The 23,702-nt window shown below is 38.0% G+C and overlaps 2 protein-coding genes across 7 annotated transcripts in view; both read left to right on the top strand.

Moving 5' to 3' along the window:
* The first annotated feature begins 1,669 nt into the window (after positions 1-1,669).
* On the top strand, positions 1,670-18,976 carry opn4xa (opsin 4xa). Its single transcript, XM_029276622.2, has 10 exons — positions 1,670-1,942; positions 6,222-6,357; positions 10,797-10,930; positions 11,985-12,188; positions 12,275-12,446; positions 13,372-13,533; positions 13,841-13,948; positions 14,032-14,206; positions 14,899-15,033; positions 15,173-18,976. The coding sequence occupies exons 2-10, from the start codon at positions 6,224-6,226 to the stop codon at positions 15,620-15,622; spliced, it is 1,674 nt and encodes a 557-aa protein (XP_029132455.1). The 5' UTR covers positions 1,670-1,942; positions 6,222-6,223; the 3' UTR covers positions 15,623-18,976.
* Positions 18,977-20,657: 1,681 nt separating this feature from the next.
* pdlim5b (PDZ and LIM domain 5b) overlaps positions 20,658-23,702 on the top strand; it is a 38,485-nt gene continuing 35,440 nt past the window's right edge. Inside the window, exon 1 of one of the 6 annotated variants that reach the window (XM_065965586.1) lies at positions 20,658-20,864. The gene's annotated coding sequence lies outside the window, so the exon portion shown is untranslated. Of the gene's footprint in view, positions 20,870-23,702 lie in introns of all 6 variants that reach the window. The other 5 variants (XM_020629835.3, XM_065965588.1, XM_065965589.1 and 2 more) reach the window with 5 other exon arrangements.

The following is a 23,702-nucleotide window of genomic DNA, read 5'->3' as shown; positions in this document are numbered from 1 at the left end:
TAGTTGTTGTGAGGTCACCTCAGGAAAAAGAAGCAACCTAACAGCACTCTCATCCACACTAGAAACTCAAAAATACAATGACTGACATTAGTATATGTCAGTGTTTGGCCACTGATTAGACTCACTTGAGGGCCCAGCAGTATTATAAGCCTACTGAAGTGACATGCACCGTTTGGCTTTGTAACCTTTTACTGCTTCACTTTGGAAAATTGTTAAGTCTCATGAATGTTCTCGCTTTAATCGTCACCCTCCAGGCTTTGGAAAGGTCACACAAGGATGCTGATAAAACAGGGTTTCCCACCCAGCACACATTATGAACACACTGTGTCACTATTTTCATGATGTGTTTCGTCCATTACAGCAGCTCTAATAGTATACTCCATGATGGAACACATAATGCATTATGCATAATGCAACACAATACAGCAGCACTAAATTACCTTTAAAATGACCACCTAGGACATAATAGGCATATAGAATATATTTCCAAAGACTATTTAACTGTGTTGCATCGAATGGCATGGTTTGTGCTATTTAGTTTACCTACTTTACATGCTTCCCGTGGTCATATTTCTGATTTTTTTTTCTGATTACAGGATTACTGAAAGCTCTCTTTGTTTAACTTGCATACAGAAAACAGTTCAGCATTGTACATGATACTAAATGCCCCTCCTGGTGAATCAGCTGGGCATCACAATCCTGTAGTTTGACCTAGAAAAGGAATAAGCGAGACCCTAAAAAGACCTCAAATGTTGGAGGCAAAATAAATACGTATCCGCCTCCCTGTGTCCCTGTGTCAGAATTCATTGAATAAGAGCCAACTGGTTGGAAACTAGTGCATATTGATAGGTCTGTTTCCCATTTCAAGTGCAATGACCCAGACGTGTAAAGGCTTATCCGTCACTTGCTAGAGAGCATCCTGCCTGAATCTTCGCAGAAAAATCCCGTTTCATAAGTCACTGCGTCTTCTGACCTGTTTCTAACCCACCCAAACCCCACTACCAGGTGTTATGACGGCCAAACAAAATAGGGCAGATTTCACCGTTCAAAAGACAAATATTAGGGGCAAGAGGAGGCGCTGCAGCTGTCTGCTCAGTTGTGCATGAGATGATAAACACTGAGAAGCTTTTATCTGAGTGCTTTTTCTCGGTATTCTGCTCCCACAAGGGTGAGCAGTAAACAGGTCTGATATCGTGTAAAGGTTGTTTTTTTTTTGTGCTTTTGAAAACTGCAGGAATTCTCAAAGCGCCCAATAGGAAGCAGCAACAAACTGGGCAGTGTCACTTTTCCCACATTCCATGTCATCTGTTGCAGCATCTGGTGCTCCTCTACAATTGTGCCACTGGCAATTGTCATCACACTAAATAAATCAATGCTGCTGAAAAGAACTTTGCACAACACACAATTGTCCTGGATTCATTAAATGGTGCAGGATGTAGCTGGTTTTTCAACATTGAAATAGCATTGCAGGATTATGACACTGTGTCACCTAAATGTCTTAATCTGATCAGCTGAGCCTGTTCCAACATTCCCACACAACAAAACCAAAAGTAACACACGCCGACCTCATGCACGAACACACGCCACACACTGGCTTGATCGATGCTTTGTGCTATATGAGAGCTGTGTGTGATGGGTAGCCAGCAGGGGGATGGGTCAATGTGCTGCCGCTTGCTTTCTATCAGTCTCCCTGTGCACTCTCATACTCTCTCAAGCACTGGCAGCAGCTGCTTACTTATTGCTATTCCATATGAGAGAATCCCAGTCGAACTTGGGGATTAGGGGAGAAGGCATCGAGCTGATCTGTTTAAACCTTAAGCGTGGTGGATTTTTTTTCCACCAGCAGTTTTACATGCCGCACAGCTTCAGGGGCTCTGATCCTCTCTGTCAGTCCACTTCCAAACATCCTGAGGAGGAGAAGGGGCTTCAGTCTCTGGATAAGGTAAAGTAACTCTTAGTTTATATATAAAGGCTTGAATAAGTTGACTTGTGAGGAACTGCTTTCTTACGTGTATTCTTTTGTAAACAAGCATGTACTGTAAGCATAATGTAAAAATATGTAGAAAAACTTTACGAGATCTAAACAGTTTTTTTTTTTTGGAATGAGCTTAAATGTACAATTCTACTTGAACATGTCTTTAATTTGCTTGACTGATGTGTGTGTGTTGCTTATTCAGGGAAGATGATTCCTTCATACAGTAAATGCTGTCATGCTGTTTTTGTTGTTGTCATATTTTAGATCTAGCTTAGTCTTTATCCGTCAAGATTGACCACAACAGATTCTGCCCTGTTTATGAGGATTCAGTAGTGTTTATATGAGCTCATGTTTAAATCAACTGTTATATGAACCACAAGCTGTGCATATGGATTCTTTGGTGTTTTTAGTAAGGGCCTTGATAACCTGATGCGTCCCCCTTCCCGTGCAAACGCATCCTTTTTCTACCAAGATTTGAATCAACTATGAAGGAGGAATTGACTACTACTACAAAAAGAAAATCTTCAAACAGTTCAAACATTACTCTGTCATGCTTACCGATAAATGTCTTTTAATTACCAAAGGATTTATATTTGTTTTTTTATTAGTTAAACAATATTATAATTGCATTTAAATAACCACAAAGGCCTAAAACAATTTCTTTGAACAGTACACGGAGCAGACAAGACACCCTCATGTCTATCAAAGCTCATTGATTTAAATCGATCCATTGGCTTTCCATGAAAATTAACATCCTGTAGCAATTTCAGAATAAACATGAACACCTCCCGGTTCTAAAAAGTCCATAAAAAGGCATATTTCACTTTCAGTGTGAACACAGGAACAATCAATTAGATACGCATTTGATTTAGACTCTAGTCTTTCATGAGACAATGATTTGATACCTAATGAGGGGAAACAAGAGGTGATTGAGAGTTTCTCTGATGCACAAGGCTTCAGTGAGCACAGCAAGAGCTCTCTGTTAGGACATGACACACTCCCTGCCCATGTCTTCTTTACCCACTCTACCGTTCTTAAATATTATTTTTTATTTACCACTACAATAGAAATCACAGCACTAAATCTACTTTGACAAAATGCTCGAAAAGTATTTCTTGCATAACATTACAAATATTTTATGCAAAACACTGAAAATAGCATGTTGATATTTAAAAAAAATGGTGCCAACATATTTCTGCTGTATTTATAATATATCATCTTAATTTTGGATTGTGAAGCGCCAACTGCAAGTCAACAGCAGACACAATTCTGAAACATGTCATAGTTCTCAAACAAATGATTAATGTGATACATGACAGATGTTTTATAGCCCCTCTGGAGATGGACGTGGCTGAGAGCATTGTGCTGCTCCTCTCTATAATGCAGATTAAAGGCAGACAGGAAGTGGTTTAACATAGGACGATAAATGCCGTTAATATTGCGTGACTCATTGTGCACTCCTGATTCCATCACATTAACAAAAAATAGAAATCCTCTTATAATCATTGCCGCAGCTGAGCAATGGCTGCCTGGAGCAGCATACAGAGGTCCAAACGTGCATTTTCATCACAAGAATGACTTCACTTAATCATGTGTTTGGTAAATATTCGTTATAAGTCGTTAACAGCATTTTGGCAGATTAAAAACATACACTTTTAAACATATCATAACTCAGCTCTTAAATCAGTTCAATATACTGATTTAGGAACTCCCCTCTGATCAGAAATTCAAAGCCAGCTTCATTGTCTCAACTCTTGTTGTTATTAATACTGCGCCAAGTGATTATCCCTTTAGGAAAGGTTAATAATTGATGGCAAAATTCAGTGGATGTCATAGACCTCCTGATTCCATTAGTAACAAGACAGAGAAATGAAATAAAACTGCACTCTCATTGTGATTCTCTCTTGTAAGGTCATCGGAAACATTTGAACTTAAAGACTTCTCTATAAGGCAATTTACTAAAAAAGAAAAAAAAAGGACAACTTCGACACACCTGCCGATGAGTCAAATCAACCACACCACAAATGATGCTAATGTATGCAAAACTCTTAACCTCAAGAATGAGATTTTAAAATATATTTACCCCCCTCTACAGTTCTTACCGACAGAGAAATTAGCTATTACACCAAAACAGTTTTTCTTTCTACCATGCTGTAAACATGTTTATTTATGGAGTTTTAGTGGGCATCCTAGGGTCTTTGGGTCATTTTTAAATTTCAACATCAAGGAAAAGAATGTTACATTTTTTTAAATCTAAATGGAAGTTTACTTTTCAATATAATTTCTCTCATTTTACTTGTTTTTAACACATATTTTTCATAGTTAGTGGGTTAGTTAGTGGTTACTTAGTAGAGACCTAGTGGTTACCTAGCGGTTAGTTTCCTATTTGTTTCCTACTAACTATGCAAAATATGTACACCTTATTTTAAAGTGTTAACGTTTTTTTTTTTTCAACCCTGAAGTGTTTTCCTGTGTTCAGAACAAGCAGTTGGAATATGGATGTAAAGTAAGGGATCATCAAAGTTTTATCAATTTGTCCAAAAAGGGAATATGAATGTGCATAACAAATATCGTAATACTTCCAAAAGCTCCCCAGTAGCACATCAATATGGGGCATAGCCAATTTGTCCTTAAAGAGCTTTGAAGCAAAGGTCAGCAAAAACTGCAATTTTTTTCAATGTCTGCCTGAGGCACACTCGAAAAGCCAAAGAATCCCCAAAAGGTCCCATTAGAATGCCCATTTTTTACAGCAGACATAAACATGTTTACAGCCTGGTGGAAATACACTTTTGGTGTCAATAGCTCATTTATCTCTTGGCAAAAACTTCACAGGGGCCACATTTTTTATTACTCAACTGTTTTACTACTTATTTACAACTGCATGATTAGGGATGTGGTTGAGTTGACTGACAGGCAGGTGCTTTGTAGCTGTTTGCCAGGGGGCTAAAGACAGGCCTCAACTTCCCCTCTTTACCTGTTATTAAAAGTATTGTAAGTTAGTTGGAGTAAGTATTTCCAATATTGCGACCAACTATGTTAGGCTTCAAAACGCTTCTTCATAACCCAATGGTGATATCACTAAGACTACGTCCATCTTTTATATACCCATATTGGTAGAACCTAGCCCACTTGCCAGTTGCCACTATATGATTCATCCTTTACTCATTGAATCTTATTCAGTAGTTGTTATGTTTATTTGATTCTGGGTCAAAATAGTGGCTTGGCACATCTCACAACCAATAGATTGACTTTGTCCTCCATAAAGCCAAACCCCTAACTCAGCCATAACTGTACAGCTTGAAAGGAAGATAAGTCCAGCAATTTGTTATATTTTACAAGCAAACAGACTCATAAGCCCCGTTTCCACCGAGCGGTCCAGTATGGATCCGTACAGTTTGGTATGGTTTGGTTCGGTAAAGCCTGATCCTGTTTGCGTTTCCACAGCCAACCGTAGTTACCGTACTCTTTTTTGGTGGGCAGCGCGTAAGCCGGAGACGAAGAAGAACGCGACACAGTAAACAATGAGCAACAATGGAGGACATCCAGCAATTTGTAGTCTTTCTCACTGGCTTGTGGTTCTTTGTTACAAAACACAGTGAAGCTTTGTTTCAGACAAGGCTGTGTGCCGCGAGGAAAAATACAGCCGTCCTTTATTACCACTGTCGCACAGGTAGTGACGTTTCTTTTGACCAATCAACGGACTGCAGTGTATAGCTCCACCTTTTAGACTCCAAAAAGTAGGACGGTACGGGACAGTAATTTGGGGACCTTTCCCGACTTTTGATAGTGGAAACAGCACAAATGCGTGCCGTACCGTAATGAACTGAACATAACTGCTTGGTGGAAACGGGGCTATACTGTATTGAACAGTGATGTGACTTAAATTTCACAATATTAGCATCAAGTTGAGAAAATTGACGACATGTTCAAAATTCAAGGGGTGAACTTTTCCATCTCTGAAGCATAAACAAAACTATCAATAGATGTGATCAAAAATAAAATAAGTGGATACAAATGCAATGGAAGAAGTTTTTAGTACAGATGAAATCTGCCAACACTTTTTATATTAATGCCTCAGGCACTTGCAGATCTTGTTAAGTACTCTTACATAATGCTAGCCAGTTTAGTGGGTCAGAGAAACAGATAGGAAGATTACATGTGTATAAAAGTTGTTCAGACATTCTGTTCAAGAAGACAGACCATCTGATCCTGAGATCTGTTCATATGTGTGTGGTTTTTATCACAGGAATGGAGCGGGATCACGGATTCTATAGGCAGGTGGACGTCCACGCTCACGCTCACTATATCGTTGCCTTCTTTGTCCTAGTGATTGGGACAGTGGGTGTGACTGGGAATGCTTTGGTCATGTACGCCTTCTTCTGGTAAGAAAAGAGGTATTGATGATGAGTGGGCTTGTCTATCTGTCAATTAGACCATTGTTCAGAAATGTGTAAGTAACTAGGCCTTTTGATAGTCAAACAACTGTGCAGATCTTTTTATTTCACATTGCATCCTGCCTTAAATCCTCATTAAAGCCCTTTGTTGCATGCTGACTATTCTGGGCCAAATTTTATTTCAGCCAACGTAATCTTAAAAGGTTGCTTCCCACGTTTTAAAGTGTTGTTGCTGAGTACTGATCAAAAATAGTACTACAATGGCCGACAAGAGAAAATGTGCTAAAATGGGCTGTAAGTTTTTTTTTCTTTTTTAAATGTGCTACAATTTTTAAATGCAAGTAGCCATATTTGCATGTTAAAAGTCAATCTCCTATAGATCAGTTGAAGTGAAAATGTTGATAGGGTCTGAATAATCATTATAATCCTTCCTCAAAATGATTTGAAGGTCACTTGGACCTAAGTAAAAACTATGATCGAAGTTCACAATTTAAATGTTCAGTTTATTGTTAAAAGCAGAGATTAGTAGGGTTATTTAAAAAAACAAAACTTTTGCCTATTGAGGCTGGAAAATTCCTATTAGCTACATGGTGACGGATGAATAAACCAACACTGGCGCTGTATGATGCACATTAATCAAGTAAATCATTCAATAAGCCTCAGTTAGCATCACATTTCTGCCCCTGAAATGTTCCAAATTCTAGGAAATGCAGGCGAAGGGCATGGTTGGGTACTGGGAGCATAGTGATCTACTGTTCCAGTTCTTTCGGAGTTTTAAAACAAAGAAAGCTCAAAGAAGCCTGATGTTAGCCTGAGGAATATAGTTTCAGTCAGACAGCGATAGACATGAAATAGTCCTTTTAGAATCCTATTAGCGTTCCACTTCAGTTCAGGCATCTTACAAGCAGCAATGGGGAAAAATACTTAATACAAAAGTAATAAAGCAACATTGGAAACAAAGTTAAAACAAATAAAAATACAAAATCACAAAAGCAGCATTATGAAAACACCAAAATGTAGACTACAGATACCATACACAGAACAGAAGGTCTTCAAATGTGTTTCTAGTCATTAAATTGTACTCAATTGTTGTATTGTAACTGTAGTATGATTTCCAACCAAAGTACAGTGTAGAAACAACGAAGAACAGAAAATACCAGAAAGTATCTCACACAAGCACAGGAAGAGAAGTCTGCAGAGCAGCCTGCAGGCATTCAATTCCAGGAAGCTGCTCAGTGATTTTCTGACTCTTCTGGATTAATCAATGCATTCATTCAATATAAAGCTACTTGATTATTTACATAACAATAATAAACTCTTGGCTTCGAACTAAACAAAGAGAAAATAACAGTATGCAATCTTATGTTAATCCAATCAACACCTGTGCTGCGCTGGACTTCAGCCAACGCATAGAGGAGGTTAAGAAGCTACATATTCATTGAGTTACAAGTTCCCCAAACCCTTTTTTTTTATTGTCAGTGTCATGCATCATGATTAAGCTAATAACCAGGCATCCTTGTCTCATTATTTTCCAGCCTAAAAGCTACTGTCCTTCTTCTTTGGTGTTATAACCTGAGGACAAGAGCTGCCTCTCTCATGTGTGATAATGATGTGTCTGATCTATATTTGACATTGCTGGGAGCAAACATTTGGTAGTGATGTCTTAATGATGAGTTGATAGACACACAGCTCAGAGAAGTACATCTATGTGTTGTTTTGTTTTTTTACATATTCACAGTGTTTTCTAGCTAAGAGTGCATACAGTTTTAAACTGCTATTTTAAAGTGTCCAGATAACTTTGAAGTTTTTGTCCTACAGTAAATATAAATAAACTGAACAAAAAAAGGGAGGATGAGGTTTTTTGGGGGGGATAAATTATTCAATTAACATATTCAGTCTACGGTTATCACATGTAATTAAATAAACTGCAAACTTACTTTGAAGTGGATTTATAATTTCACTCTTCCAATGTTATTATGGCAAAACTGCTGTTGTTATAAATTTTGTTTAATTCTTCAATTGAACGGATAAAAAAATACAGTTGAAATGATGCTCTAGAATACAAACTATTGTGTGTGCAACACATTCAGCATACAGTATACACAATGGCTACTCCTTGGTGTATAGTAGAAACAAGTGTGAGGTAAAATCCTGAGCCTGACATGTTTTCCGCATTAAGGTCCAGCCTCTAGTGATACACAGCTTTCTCAGAGGTCGCATCACTCCATCTCACCTCTAATCACACTTGGTCAGGGCACAGCCACTCACCTGCTTCTAAACACACAAATACACTCCCACTAATTTGTCTGTGCGATGTTGGCCCCTTTGCTCTATTTTACAGTCAGTGGGCAAAAAAAAGGACAACGACCAAAGATGGTTACAGATTAGTTACATGAATATCTAAAGTAATATCCCATAGTTAGTTCTGAGAAATGTAATCCCTGTTAACAGATTTCCCATAAAAAAAACCATACAATCTGCCATAAAGGGTTTAGATTTAATACCATTCTTATTACATGTAAAGTCAGAGTAGAATTGACCGATCACATAAAAGGAGTCTTTGCTGTATGCAGGACAGTCCCTATCGCAAAAGCAGGCAGAACACAATCCACTGTAATGTCATCCGGGCTTCTATCTGATATAATTTATTTATCTCTATAAACAGATATCTGCATGTAAATGCATCTTACAATTTTGTTCTAGATAAAAAAATTCAACCTTGACTGACAACTCTGCCTGACGGGGCTCTGCGAAAGCCAGGCCATGTTTAGATTTCCTGACTTCCAGGAATGCACCAGAAATGATTGATCAGACATTCCTTCAACAAACAAGCATTGGGAAGATGTTTTATTTTCCTCTCGAGGACAGACCTGAAATAGCTTGCATTTTTACTTTTTACAACTGTACAACAATGTACCGGTAATCGGAAAACACAAGACCTGTTAATGCAAGTAAAGCACAAGAAAAACAAGTTATTTTTCGGACTCATACTGCTGAAGTAAGCCAGAGTGCAGCCTCTGCGTAACTTAACTTCTTAACTGAGACCTACCACTAACAGATGAAAGAGTGCTCCCCTGGGGGATGCAATGAACCAAGAAACGATAGCTTCATTTTGCTTTGCCTTTTGCTCAGAATACACAGCAACTTCTCAGGTCGCTTTCACACAATAGAAAAGGAAAAGGGAAGGAGGTCTTTAATTTTATCCGCTAGCAACAACAGGATCACTGAAAAGTTGGCCATCGTTCCCAGAGGCTTGTATCGCTGTTAGATGATAACAAATGGGTTCTAAGATTGTTAGAAAATTAAGTAAGCTATTAGAACTAATCTTAATGATGGGGTATCATTGTATCATCAATTCAGTTGGAGCATGTATTCATCCTCCACTTGTGTCCCTATTTCCTACCTTTGTCACAGTTAGTGTGTGATGTAATACATGTGAAAGTAAACTGCTCACTGACACAGATTACACTGACAACGACACAGATGTACAACATCAAAGGTAAGCTTTGATGCTATAAATAATTAGTATTCTGAAGCAATCATGAGCTACAGGTTAAACTAGATTTAGTTGCTGTTCAGATTTAAATAGTTTGAGGAAAGTAGGAAATCTGAACACATTGTATGAGCCCTTTAAACAGATCACCTCATTTTTTTGTAAGAGCTTGTTCAGTGTAGAAATGTCTTTGCTAAGATTTACAAACAGCTGCTGACACTCTCTGAGAAGAGTGTGCGCAGTGAGCTATGGCATGCTCACGCACATTATAGAGTACACACCATCGCCCAATTTAAAACATGAACATCTGCACCCCATGAAGCATTAAAAAAAGATAACATCTGCACCCCAATGACTACTAGTTCCAATCTTAGGAAACATTTTAATTACACACAACATATTGTATACAATTCAACTTTATTCCTGAAATTGCTCACAAGGTTTGCTCCAGTTACAGATTATTGCTTGTGTGCTTCTGTTCCTCTATTTTATGTTTTCAGCAAAGGCTGCAAAGAGTTCAGATATTGTATTAAATCATTTTTTTTTATCTGACCCTGCTATTAGAAAGTGATAGCATCAGATTGTAATTATTATTCAAATTATTCAAAGTGAGTGAGTGCATTGGTTTGCCATTGGCTATCGATCACTATTACTCTGCCTGTTCTTATCTATTCGGGGGAGAGGGGGCTCTGGGATTATTCAAATGACTGCCTTTCAAAATAACAGGCTTTCATTGTAATACATCTCTACAAATAGTAAAACAGTAAAACTAAGTGTTTGTACTGAATACAATGGAATTATTTTTTATTGTGTGATGGCTTTGCTCATAAAAAATATTTAAATGCAACTGTGTTAATCAATCGGGAAAAATATCTACAACAATGTCATTTCGAGCCCATTGGATTTGAGACTTGTCTGTCATCATGTGTTTCAGTAACAAGAAGCTACGGACGGCGCCAAACTATTTCATCATGAACCTGGCAGTCAGCGACTTCCTCATGGCAATCACACAGTCACCCATCTTCTTTGTTAACTCCCTCTTCAAGGGCTGGATTTTTGGGGAAACAGGTATTTTTTGGTTACATTTGGTTTATAGAGGACTAATAGTAACATTAGGTGGGGTATGTTAGGCAGCAAGTGAACATTTTGTCCTCAAAGATGATGAGTCGAAAGCAGGAAAAATGGGCAGGGTAACAATTTGAGCCACTTTGATGAGGGTCAAATTCAAATTGTGATGGTTAGACTACTCGGTCAAAGAATCTCCAACTCTGCTGCTCTTGTGGGCTGTTCCCGGTCTGCAGTGGTCAGTGCCTACCAAAAATGGTTCAAAAAAGGTAAAAGCAGATAGATGGCGACAGGTTAATGGGTAGCCAAGGAATAAACTTGCTATTCTTGGCAAGCATGGGGTGAGGGCTGGCCCGTGTGGTCCAATCCAACAAAAGGGCTACTAGAGCTCAAATTTCTAAACATACAATAATTTCTAAACATACAGTGCATCACACTGAGTTGCATATGGGGCTGCGTAGCTGTGGATTGGTCAAGGTGTCCATGCTGACCCCTGTCCAGCGACAAAAGTACCCACAATTGGCACAAGAACATCAGAACTAGGCCATGGAGCAGTGGAAGAAGGTGGTCTTGAACAAGAGTTCAACTTGTTGACTTAGCCTGACAAATTCCCCAGTTATAAATAAAGCATTTGTGGGATAGGCTGGACAACCAAGACTGATCCATGGAGGCCCCACCTCACAACTTAAAGGATTTAGAGGTTATGCAAGTGGAGTCCTTGTCTTGTCAGGTAAGGGGTGTTTTTACCCTGAGCTGTTGAAAGGGGCACCAACACAGTATCCGGCAGGTGGTCCAGTGGGAAACTTGACCTGATGTGATGGCTGATCGGTGAATGTGGGCAGTAATGTGAGGCTTATAGTTTTTAGGATTTATTTTTCTTCACAAGGCCCCCTGACCGAAATGAGTCTGATTTCTTGAACCAAACCTTCACACTTCATTACATTACTCGAGCAAAAAAGTTTAATATGTAGTCCTGAGCAATCCTACCTCATGTTATTCATGTAATTTCAATTACAAAACAAGCAAAGTGTTAAAATGCTTCCCCCATTCTCCGCAGGCTGTAAAATCTATGCATTTTGTGGAGCTTTATTTGGCATCACCTCTATGATAAACCTTCTGGCGATCTCCATAGACCGCTACATTGTCATCACGAAGCCTCTGCAGGCTATACAGTGGACTTCCAAGAGACGCACTTGCTTCATTATTGTACTGGTCTGGCTGTACTCACTAGCCTGGAGCCTTGCACCACTATTGGGCTGGAGTAAGTTACCCTTTTTAATTAACTGTCCTTATTTTACAGTTTTAGGACCTGATTTGCTTAAATCTCTTTCTCATTTTCTGCTCAAGGTTCGTACATACCAGAGGGCCTGATGACCTCATGCACATGGGACTATGTGACATCTACTCCAGCCAATAAGAGTTACACTTTGATGCTATGCTGCTTTGTGTTCTTCATCCCTCTGGGCATAATATCCTTCTGTTATCTGTGCATGTTCCTGGCAATCCGCCGTGCCAGCAGGTGAATTCATTTATATTTGTGAATATGTAACACAGTTCAGCCAAAACCTTTTTAAGAATAACTGAAATGCTGATTTGTAATACCAAACTTATAAAGCATCATACCATTTTAAATTGCAGACTTTAATTTCACATTTCCAACACAGTCTTTTAGAAGGGGGGTTGAAACTACTATAATACAAATTGTGGCGGCTTTCATCAATCATGTCATGTTCCTTCAGTTCTCCTCTGTTCTAGTTTCCTCTTCTGTACAATCGGATTGTATGTTTCTGCGTCTTAGATCCTATCTCTTGTGTGCCCATGAGTAGCTCTATGTGTCGTACTGAGGTAGATTTTACTCATTTGCAAATTCCCAGCATTTAAGGCATCCTCTGAAGTCTCAGTTAATACATTTTAGGATAACTTTAGGGCAACTTCACCTGTTAATGTAAAGGAATTCACCATAAACATACAATACAGTTATATTTCACTAATTATAAGGGAATGAGAATAACATGTATTTACTCTGCCTTGGTGCCTGCCCTGTTTGTTAGCTACTCTGCTTTGCTTTCTGATACTTCATCATAGCTTCTGCTTGTGTGGCTTAGTTGGGTCCACAGTCCTGATGCAGAGACTGTCAAAGATAACAATGTGCTGCTGAGAGTAGGTTGACAACCTATATCCAAACACAGAGCACCCTATTGTAGACACACAAACGCACCTTTATACAAGCAAGAAACACCGAATACACAAACTACACAATAACCACCAATGACTGAGTGACAGCTGTCCAACACAAACACACCCCTTGTTATCTCAGTTCTGTACTCTCTTTCTGCAAACATTGCTTTCTTTTTCAGACTTTGTTTACTATAATGCATTTAGCTACTTAATACACTCGTATATTGGCTACAAAATCAAGCTATTCCTTCTCTCCATCCTAACAGAGATTTGGAGAAGTTGGGCTCTCAGGTGAGGAAGTCTGCCCTGATACAGCAGCAGTCCATCAAGACTGAATGGAAGCTGGCCAAGATTGCCTTTGTGGTCATCATAGTGTTTGTGCTTTCCTGGTCGCCCTATGCATGTGTCACCCTCATCGCCTGGGCTGGGTAAATATACAGCGTGACGAGGGCTCTTTGATGCATTGATATAATTGAATAGTACAACTGCATTTCTCATGTTCAGATTACTTGGTAGACCCTGGAATTTAAACATAAAACATAAACGATGCTTGCCTGCCCTGCTCAGCTCATTTCAGCCATTAACCATGAACCACCTTCCACATCTTGTATCTTTTGAAGATCATTATTTATGGCATGATTAATTGCTGGAGAAAAAGGCCAATGGTTCATGAGATAATACTTTCCTGAATGTCACAGGTGATTCTTCTTTTCACAAATGCGTTACATTTTACAGCTATGGAAGCATCCTCAATCCTTATTCCAAAGCAGTTCCTGCTGTAATAGCCAAGGCATCTGCCATCTATAACCCTTTCATTTATGCCATCATTCACTCTAAATACAGGTGAGTGCAGTAATCCAACAAATCAGGAATCTAAGCTTGGAAAATAGAGGTTTTGCTAAGAGAATGTTATTTTTTCCCAACAGGGACACCCTAGCAGAAAGGGTCCCCTGCCTTCACTTCCTGGCCCAGGCACCAAAGAGGGACTGCCTATGTGTGTCCCAAAGTGAATCCTCCTTCAGGGACTTAATGCTGAGCAGACAGTCTTCAGTCTCCAGAACCAAGTTTCACAGAGTTTCCTCCATGTCTACGACGGACACAGTGAGTAGCTTCTGCATCATATTAACAGAAATCAAAGGGACTGAAAATGTTCATTCAGATGAAGCTACTTTGTGTTTTCAACACTGTTTCGGTAGAGGCTGACACTTGCAATTCCTTTCATTTGCAAATTATTATTTTAAACATACAATTTAATCTAAACTCAAAGACCCTTATTTACTATCATGGCTGGAAAAGAAAAACTAAATAATTTTAAATTGAGGGAGATGGAACCAGCAAATATGTTGACATTTTTGTTTTTAAAAAATGACTATAACCCTCAAGCAAAATGTATTTTCTTTCAATTGATTAACCTATTCATTGATTAATCGTTGCAGCTATATGGCAATGACCGAATTACCCACATTCTTGCCCATGGGGCCAATCCAAGAGCCAATGTTGTAGAAGTGTTCAAACATGGCAGAGGTTCAAATTTGGTACACACGTTATTCTCCATAAACACATATACTGTATACTGCTAGATTTGATGCGTCAATACAGTAAAAAAAAACAAAAAATAGCTTAGACAAAGAGAGCGGCCACATTTTTGTAGGAAGAAAGATTTATTATAACCCATTTATTATATATTTATTCGATTATTATCAAAATCCTAAGGTGAATACATGTCATCAAAATGAATCATGTTAGTCAATTCTTACCTTTTCTGTGTTAATGTGCATGCATCTCTCGTATAGATTTGGAGTGATGTGGAGCTGGATCCTATTGGCCACTCTCTGAAGTCCAGCTATTCCCTTGGAGCTCTGAGGGACAAAGAGTACAACTCACTGTCCAAGCAGACCAAGGAAAAGGGAAGCCAAAGCACGGAACAGGTAAGATAGGTGCTGCCCGTTATGTTTCATTCACATATTCCTCAAGCCAAATGCACTTAAAGCCATAACATATTACCACAGAAAAAAAAGCCCATGACATGTATATAACTTTTTCATTTTTTCATTAAATATGTTCAAGACTCCCATCTCAGAGCAAGGCTCATTGAATAGGAGGAACCACACCCTATCATCTGAGACGGGCAACACAGTGATGCCCTCAATGTGGGTGATGAAGGAGGAGCAGAACACTGAAAGCTGGAATGATGGGATGAAAGAGGAGGATCGGGACCAGCTAGGGAGAGATGAATACGAACAAAAAGAGATACAGCAAGTACAGAATGAGAAAGATGACAAAGACTCAGAGATCCTCATCAAACCAGACTCTTTGGAAAACACTGTATGTGTGCACTCCCATGCTATTATCAGACCCGACTCAAGGAAAGGCTGCCTGGAGCGTGGCTTTTGTGAGGAAAAACACAGCAGAAAAGGCCGAAAGAAAGAACGGTTACTTGATTTACAGCCTCTGGACTGTCCTGCCCAGCTATTTGAGTCTGTGCAAAGATTTCTCTCCCCAACACCAAGAAGCTAGATGTTTAAAATTATTTATCTTACGTGGTTTATTATGTGTAACTGTGTCACAGCAGACTGAGAAAATGTTAGTTTTTTTCAGGAACGATGAGATGAGCTTTTGAAGCAGCTGTTTAATTTAAACAGTTTCACCAAGCACTGAAATCAGATACATTTGTTTTGATTTTCGTGCAATCGTATCAACAACTATTTTCTAACCAAAAACCTATGCTGGTATGCTGTTAACATAAAACTGTTGTTGCTTTTTTCTATGCTAAATGCAAGTGGTCGATATCTACACAATTATAATTTATCACAATGAAACAAGGACAATTCTTGTTAACATCTCCAAAACTTCTCATTTTGTATGCACTGTGGTTTTAAAAAAAGTTCCAAGAAGCAACTGCACAGCAAGGAAAAACATTTTTTTTTTTTTAAACCCAGTCAATAAACATGATCCAGTTGTTTTGAAGAGACCAAAGAAAGTATTTTGTGAGGAACCCAATTTCATACGAGTGTTTTATTTGTAACCTAAATATAAATATCACCTGAATCATGTATGACATTAAAAACAAAGTTGACTTTACATTCTGTATCATACTATCTGTCACTTAAGTGGTTTTAAGTTACATACACAAAGACTTTCAGTCACTGCAGTTTGTTACTTAGTTGATATTTAATCATTTTAAACCAATGTTTATGAAAGAGCCACATTTAATTTTAGGCTTCCAGACTAAGCAATTCATAAAGACAGTATATATCATACTGTGATTAGTTGGAATTCATTAACTGTTAAGATACATCCTAAAAACACAACGATGAATCATGCTAAGCCATTTCTGTAAAAGCAACAACTCTTACACTGTACATCTTCTTGTAAACATTCAATACTTGTTGCCCTTGGTGCTTCTTTTTTTTTTTTATCAAGAGTACTCAATCATTTTTATGGCAGATAAGTTGTTCAAATAGGTGCTCAAGATTATTGTTATTTTTATTTTACTACTTCAGACTATTGTGTCAACTTGCTGTAGCTATGAAATAATGGTGTCAAATACATTGTGGTCATTGTCAGTTGTGTGATGAAGCATTTTGATCAACATTTTACACATAATAAGTGATTTTAGTGCTTATAAATAAAGATAATAAGAAAATAAATTGTAATCAATGCATAATGTTGTTACCCACATGCAATATAGAACCTGTGTTGTCTACCTTCCAAAAAGTATTACAGCAAATCACTTAATAGAGTTTGTACTGTTGTAGTACTTGAAATCTCGGGACCAATTTTTGAAGGTCTCGGTCTCGTCTCGGAATCAAAAGTATTTTTACTCAGTCTTGTCTCGGTCTCAGACCAGGCGGACTCCAGATTTTAAATAAGGACCGGTCAAAACCACCACTGATATGCTATTTTTCCATGTCATTACTGTGAATAGAAGGAAATGCCCCTTTCTAAAAGAAGGAATAAATTAATTCATTATTTCATTTGTATCCTCCGGTTACGGCTGGAACCTGCTATGTTGTAAGTGAGTGACACGCCTGCTTGTACACAAGATGATGTCTTTCTGGGGATATTTATGTTCTAGTCTCGGTCTCGCCCTGCCTTGGTCTTGGTCTTGACTCGGTCTCAATCCTTAAATGTCTTGGTCTTGTTTTGGTCTCTGAGCACTCTGGTCTCTGGTATGTCTTGGTCTTGGTTAGTGTGCTCTTAATACTAAGAGTTTGTACATCTAATCAGAAGCTCTGTAAAAAAAGGTTGATACATTTTCCAGTTACTCTATCCTGCAGATCACATTCATTTTCTCACTATTGTCAGGATGTGGTCGTTTATTAAAACAGAGTGAACAGAATTAAAGAGCGGAGAGGAAGAAAAGAAAAAGAAAGAAATCTAGGCTAACAGATGTCCGGCTCTGGATTTAAAATCAGGACACACAATACAGTGCATTGAACATCCACGAGGAAGACCACAGTCTATTAATAATATGGATCTGTTGAGTGCATGACTATAGGCAATGCAGGGGAGTTCCTGTTCTACTTTATACATTATACATACATCCTATTTCATTCTTACCTATATGTTCTCATGTACTCACATTTATTTTTTATTGATTTTTATTCTTATTTTACCTTTATTTAACCAGGCAGGTCAGTAAGAGCACATTCCTATTTGCAAAATTTGCAAATCTGGAATGGCAAATTCAAATAGCTAGAAAGCCCCAACCTGAACTGTCTTTGAACTTTAATTCCAGCCAGGATAAGTGCTTTTCTTATCCAGTTATGTAAAGATGATCTGAAGGTATGCATTGCAGACTTACATAAATGACTAGTACACTTCAGTGGTTCAATAGCATTGCACAGGGGGGTTTGGCCTTGGGGCTTTCCATTAGTTTATAACCACATATTGACTTGGTGCACATGGCTGAAAGAAAGCCAATGAGAGCTTGGCAGCAGAATGCAAGGGAGTAATAGTAATTCGATTACCTTACTATCTGTGGACAGTCAATGGGAATCTACCCAATAGGTCATGTGTTTATGAATGTAAAATACATCTATGTATTTATTCAACAAAATGTCAAAGTGCATAAATATGAGGATGCACTGCACATTGAGAGACAAGATGACATGTAGGCTATTGTGATTGTCACATTAAGACATTTATTTAATGTAATGTTTAGTCATACACTGACAAATCTTGGAATGCCTTGAACACTAAAATAGTGTGAAGCAGTACTTTGAAAAAAAAAAAGAAAAAAAGATGACATCCTATAGTGACACATTCCTGACCTATTTAAAACTGAGGGATTAGGGGCAGGGTAAACATAAAGTGGAAAAAAATAAAATAGAGTAAATCTTTGGTAAATGATGTCTGTGGCAAGTGAAAGGTTCAGGTCAGCCTCCACAGTGGCAGAGCATAAACTTATATTACATTTTGGAAATGAACTTTGAAGTTTCCAGAAATATACTGTAGTAGATATTCTTATCAATATATGGTTTGGCCAATAATATTTTGCTATTATTATGATCACAAAAATGTCCTAATTGACATGTACATGAAATGCTTTCCAACATGTACCGATATGAAAACTGCTTTTACAGAAATATCGCACTGGGAACATAAAGGGATTTGCACTTAAACGATTTATGTTATTCTGTTCAATAAGAAAAGAATAGCCTGGTGGTAGTGCAAAAGGAAAGAAATTGTTTAAACAATGAATCGAAACCTTCTCAACTTCAGTCTCATGTTGTTGTTCATATGTATTGCAAGCTATAGTGTTGACTGACCAAGCCAGGACTATCAAAACACAAAAACAAACAGGCAAATGACTATCAGCATTGTATTTTTTTCGTTGCTGTTTTTAATAAAAAATGTCGATGTTCAGATTTTTTTTCTTCTTTGCCTTTAGTTGGCTTTCTGAAAACCTCAGCCTCAGGCTTGATGTGGCGTTGAGGTAGACAAGAAACATCTAAACAAGACGAGTGACACATTTTTTAAGTATGAACCTGCCCACTTGTAGGGCAGGGTTAACTGTATCCTTCATGTCCTGAGGCCACAAATTGCAAAGCAGCTTTAAATCCAGATTGTGAGCAGGAAGTGTGAAGCATGTACTTTCTTTTCTGACCACTAGAGAGCACACCAACACTACGCCACCAGACCATGGTACACACTGAATCCTGCTTCACTGTGATAGAACTGTATGAAACAAGAATGCTTTCAAATAATATTCAAGATGTATAAAGAAATGACATAAAAAGCTTAACACACAAATGCAAAAAGGAGAGGTAAAGTGGAAATAGTTCAGACACGTACTTTCAGGGGAAATCAAATAGAGATAGAGAGTATGACGGAGATTGAGAGAAAGAATGACGGAGATAAATTGACTAAATAATTAGGAAATTAGAAAATAAATCTCAAAGTAATACTGAAATGCATAAGAGACCAGCAGATTTTTAACTATTCTTTCTAAAGCATGTCATAGTAACATATTTTATTGTTCATGTACTAAATGTACCCTCTATTAGTTGATTTGTTACTGTGATTTACAGTACTGAAGGATGTCATGTGACTTGTCCTGAATACTGGAGGCATTTAACAGGAAAAAATGGCATCACTGTTCTCTGACCCAACAAAGTAAACCGATGCCTTGTCAAACCTAAAAATATGGCTTACATTATGACGTAATGATAATAGATCTACCAAATGCTTTCCTTTTACCACCTACATGGCTTCTTTTTTTTTTCCATTCCTGAACACAAAACTAGCAACTAAAGCAAATATGTCAGACTAAAATGTAACATTTTAAAGATCTTCTGAGGACAAAAGATCTTTGAGGGTAGAGACATTTGAGACAGACTCGTGAACAAAAGTAATTGAAAGGTTTCTATAGCCTATAAAATGATGCACAAGAAGGCCTTTGTGACTTTGAAAGGTACAAGAGATTAGAAGCAAAAAATATGTGAAAATGTTGTTATTATTAGCTTTCATAGCTACATGGACAGTAATGATTGCATTCTATACGTGATAAAGACGAATAATAAATTTGGTTTTGGGGCATATGTAGCCTATGCCTACTTTTAAGATAATGTATTCAAATTGCATATAGACTTACCTAATTTCTATAATGAGGTAGGCTCTTATTTCACTTATGGATACACTAATGTAACATGTATTATTCTTTGACCTTGAAATAAAATGTTCTGAATACATGTACACGTCTTTAAATAAAGGGTCGAGTCCTAGAACAAGTCGTTTCATTTTTTAAATTGGTGTTCAAATGTTAAGCAATGTGTCAAAGCAGAAGTTGAGAGAGTTGAGTAGACAATAGGCTTCAAATGGACGCTTTTTAAGATATTTAATTGCAACTGTAAATCATCGTTGTGAACAACTGGGAGGGTCTGACAACATTCAGTTATGAGTTATGAGTTGATTTTGGTTCCTTTTTGGCTGTGTTTCATCATTTGCCTCAGCAGGGCTATCCTTCGCATTTTGAGCTCAGCCTTGACTTTACTTCTGACTCAGTTATCTAAACGGTACTTTATGTGTGTCTACTTCACCTGTACTGTCCCAGCTTGTGGCAAGCCCGTGCTTGCCGCTGTGTAGCCTTCAGTCAACAACTTTGCACACTCTGCTGTGAACCCTCCTACCGGCAGACAGATGGGGCCGGCTTTATATGCGGAAGTCTCAGTTCCGCTGAGTCCAGTTCACTTCACTGAGAACAGACGGACTAAAGTCACGCTTCTCATCTGAACATCAGACCCGGCTTCACAAGGCAAGGTGAGTAGGCTACTGCACTGTTTATGTGACATAAATATTACTGCAGTGACACAAAGAAAGCTCATTTTCCTCGAGGATTTTACTGTTTTATATGTCCGTTACAAACTTTAAACTGAAAGAACATACGCGGATTGAAATATGCGGCGATTTTTTTTTTTTTTTTTTATGGTTTATTAGGCTACTTAAAACAAATACTTTCTTACTGCCCCCTGAATTTATATTTTACCTATTGGACTTTGTTGAATTTGTAGGTGTGTCAAGGATTAAAAAGTGAACTTAAAATGTTAGACATGTGTTTTGTGTCACACCCACTGACAAAATTAAGGTTCCGTGAGAAAACAAAACAGCCGGCCTGGGTACAGACGAAACTTTACGTAAACAGCCGAGTGAACACGACCTGCCCAGTTATCATTTTGTCCCATGATGACTACACCTGAAGCTAAATCCTAGTTATATTAAAGCCTATTTAATGGTCCAGACTCACGATCTAATGCAAGAGACTTTAAATAATTCACAGCAGTCTTCTGGAAAGTGTTTTTGTTATAAATATATAGCCTAGGCCTATATGTTATAAATGTGGCACATGCTGTAAGAGCAGAAAAGTTCATTTGGTTTAGGGCGAACGTGTAATTATCCTATGTACATTAAGTGTCCCTTTAAGTAAACTTGGAACAAGTATTACCACTAAAACTGGATAAACATTTGACTGTAAAACATAGCAAAACCAACAAAAAAGTACTTTTTTTTTTTTCTTTTGACATTTGTGATTTTAAAATTGTGTTTTGGTTTGCAAATTGTTGTGAGGTACTGTAGCACATTGTGAAAACATTCTCCGATCTTTTGGTCACCTTATCTAATGCCGTCACGTTAAAAATGCACTTTATGTTCAGCAGAAGTCTGAGACATTTCCTTCCTGATGCCCAAAGATTAGAAACATGACTTGACACAGCTGTAGTTTGACACAATGGAAAGGGTCATTGAGGTCAGAGTAGTGAGTGGCAACATTACACTATGTTAAGCTTTTACACTTCTTGAATCAAAACTCCCCAAAAAGTGTCTTAATATTGAGATCAATAGCATTTGATTTAAGTATAAGACTAGCATATTGTCTATCTCTCAATAATATTGAGGGCCTCTACATTACATGACATATAAATGAGTGAGATCATAACTGAGCTCTCCTTTGTGCTGTGCTGAAAGGATTGTGTTTTGATCTTCTCTACGGTGTGAATGTGTTAAAATATTTAACACAATCAAGTACCATTATGACAGGAACATGAAAATAACCAGAGTTAATGCGGTTTCTAGCATTAGAGAAGTTTTGATATGGGTGCTGCTGATAAAATGCTTTTGCAGAGCTCAACGGTTTCCTCTCTTGTTTGGGAACATTAAAGGTGTGTCTCCTCACGCCTGTGCATGATATCATTAGAGATTGCACAACAAGCAGGGACATGACATGTGCCTTAGGGTTTTTTTTCTCTCCATATTAGGAAGAGAAATGCTGATACGAGGGACCAGGGCTTGCCTTTTTTAAAATCAATGTTTCACCTTATACCATGATATCCCAGTTGGCTTTGAAATCCAATCCTTAAGAGAGTCGCTTTTGAACAAATGACATAGTTGTTACAGAGCTATCCAGTGCTGTGTTCTCCTCAAGGGCTGTTCTTTGACAACGGGAGAGTGTCCTGAAGCCATGACACTTATGCTCAAAGGTCTTTGCACAAAACTTGAAGTATTTATGTCCATTGTGTCTTATGTCACCCCAGAAGATTAATTGTTTGTCAGACTAGAGGTATAGTACTAGTACTATAGTAATAGTATCAAATGTATTGGCAAACATACCTTGCAGCAATGTTTACAATGTTTATGAGTTCTTTATGTTGTTGTTCGGACTTCCTGGGGCGTTCCTGATGACGTATCAGACCAGCAACTTGGAATTACCAACTTCTGAGATCAAGTGGAACACACCATTGAAAGCAATAACTCGTCTCAAGGCGTATGTCAGCCAATTGACCCATACGATAGGCCTACCATCATTTATCAGCCCCCCCCCCCCAAACAAAACAAACAAACAAACAAATAAAAAGAAAACAGCCTTGTTTCATCTTCTACAAAAAGTTGCTAACACAACACATTATACATTAGCCTCTGCTTTGGAATGAAAAAAAACAACTTGTTTTTTTGGCTAACAACCTGTTTGGTGTTAGCCAAAACTGTATCTTTAGCCAAAGCTAGCTAAATTTCATCAATCAGGGTTTTTCCTATTAAACATTATTTTCATACAATTTTAAGTTATCAAAATAAAAAAAATCACTATACAGCATTTTAATATAAGACAATTGAGATTTCTCAGGGTTTTGTTTGTGTCTGCAGTTTAAGTGATATCGATCATATAACACAGCTGGAAAGACAGAGTAGTATGGACAGTTTTGTTACTGCACTGTTATTCTGTGATTGAGTGGGTACTTGGTCGAACCAACAGTTAGTCTAAATATCTGTGCAGGAAAGGACAAAATGGAATCAGGACATCTTACTAATGTCTTGGTTCACCTCAATCTTAAGTCACCTTGAAGAAGGAGACAGCTGCCTTCATTGCTGTCTTATTATAGACCTGCATATTCTACATGCGTGTGTGTATTTGTGTTTCGGCATATTAGATTGATTACAAAAGTGTGTGATCTCCAGGTGTTCACCTCCTCCTTATCGCTGTCACACGTGTTTTTATATCTTCACCTCACACCCGTTTTGTGGCTCCTCTACTCCTCTACAGACTCCTTAAAGGGGCCTGTTCCCCTCCAGGCGAGATGGTGAGATAGTGAGTGTTTGGGCCAAC

Source organism: Labrus bergylta, chromosome 17, assembly GCF_963930695.1.
Source record: "Labrus bergylta chromosome 17, fLabBer1.1, whole genome shotgun sequence".
Classification (NCBI taxonomy): Eukaryota; Metazoa; Chordata; class Actinopteri; order Labriformes; family Labridae; genus Labrus; species Labrus bergylta.
Note: the sequence above shows the minus strand (reverse complement) of the source record. Positions and strands in the feature narration are given on the sequence as shown.

Excerpts from the sequence above, each read along its gene's own strand:
- opn4xa (XM_029276622.2), top strand. The coding sequence starts at position 6,224 with ATGGAGCGGGATCACGGATTCTATAGGCAGGTGGACGTCCACGCTCAC. Across the intron at positions 12,189-12,274 it reads TGCACCACTATTGGGCTGGA|GTTCGTACATACCAGAGGGC; the intron begins GTAAGTTACCCT and ends TTTCTGCTCAAG. Across the intron at positions 13,534-13,840 it reads ACCCTCATCGCCTGGGCTGG|CTATGGAAGCATCCTCAATC; the intron begins GTAAATATACAG and ends TACATTTTACAG.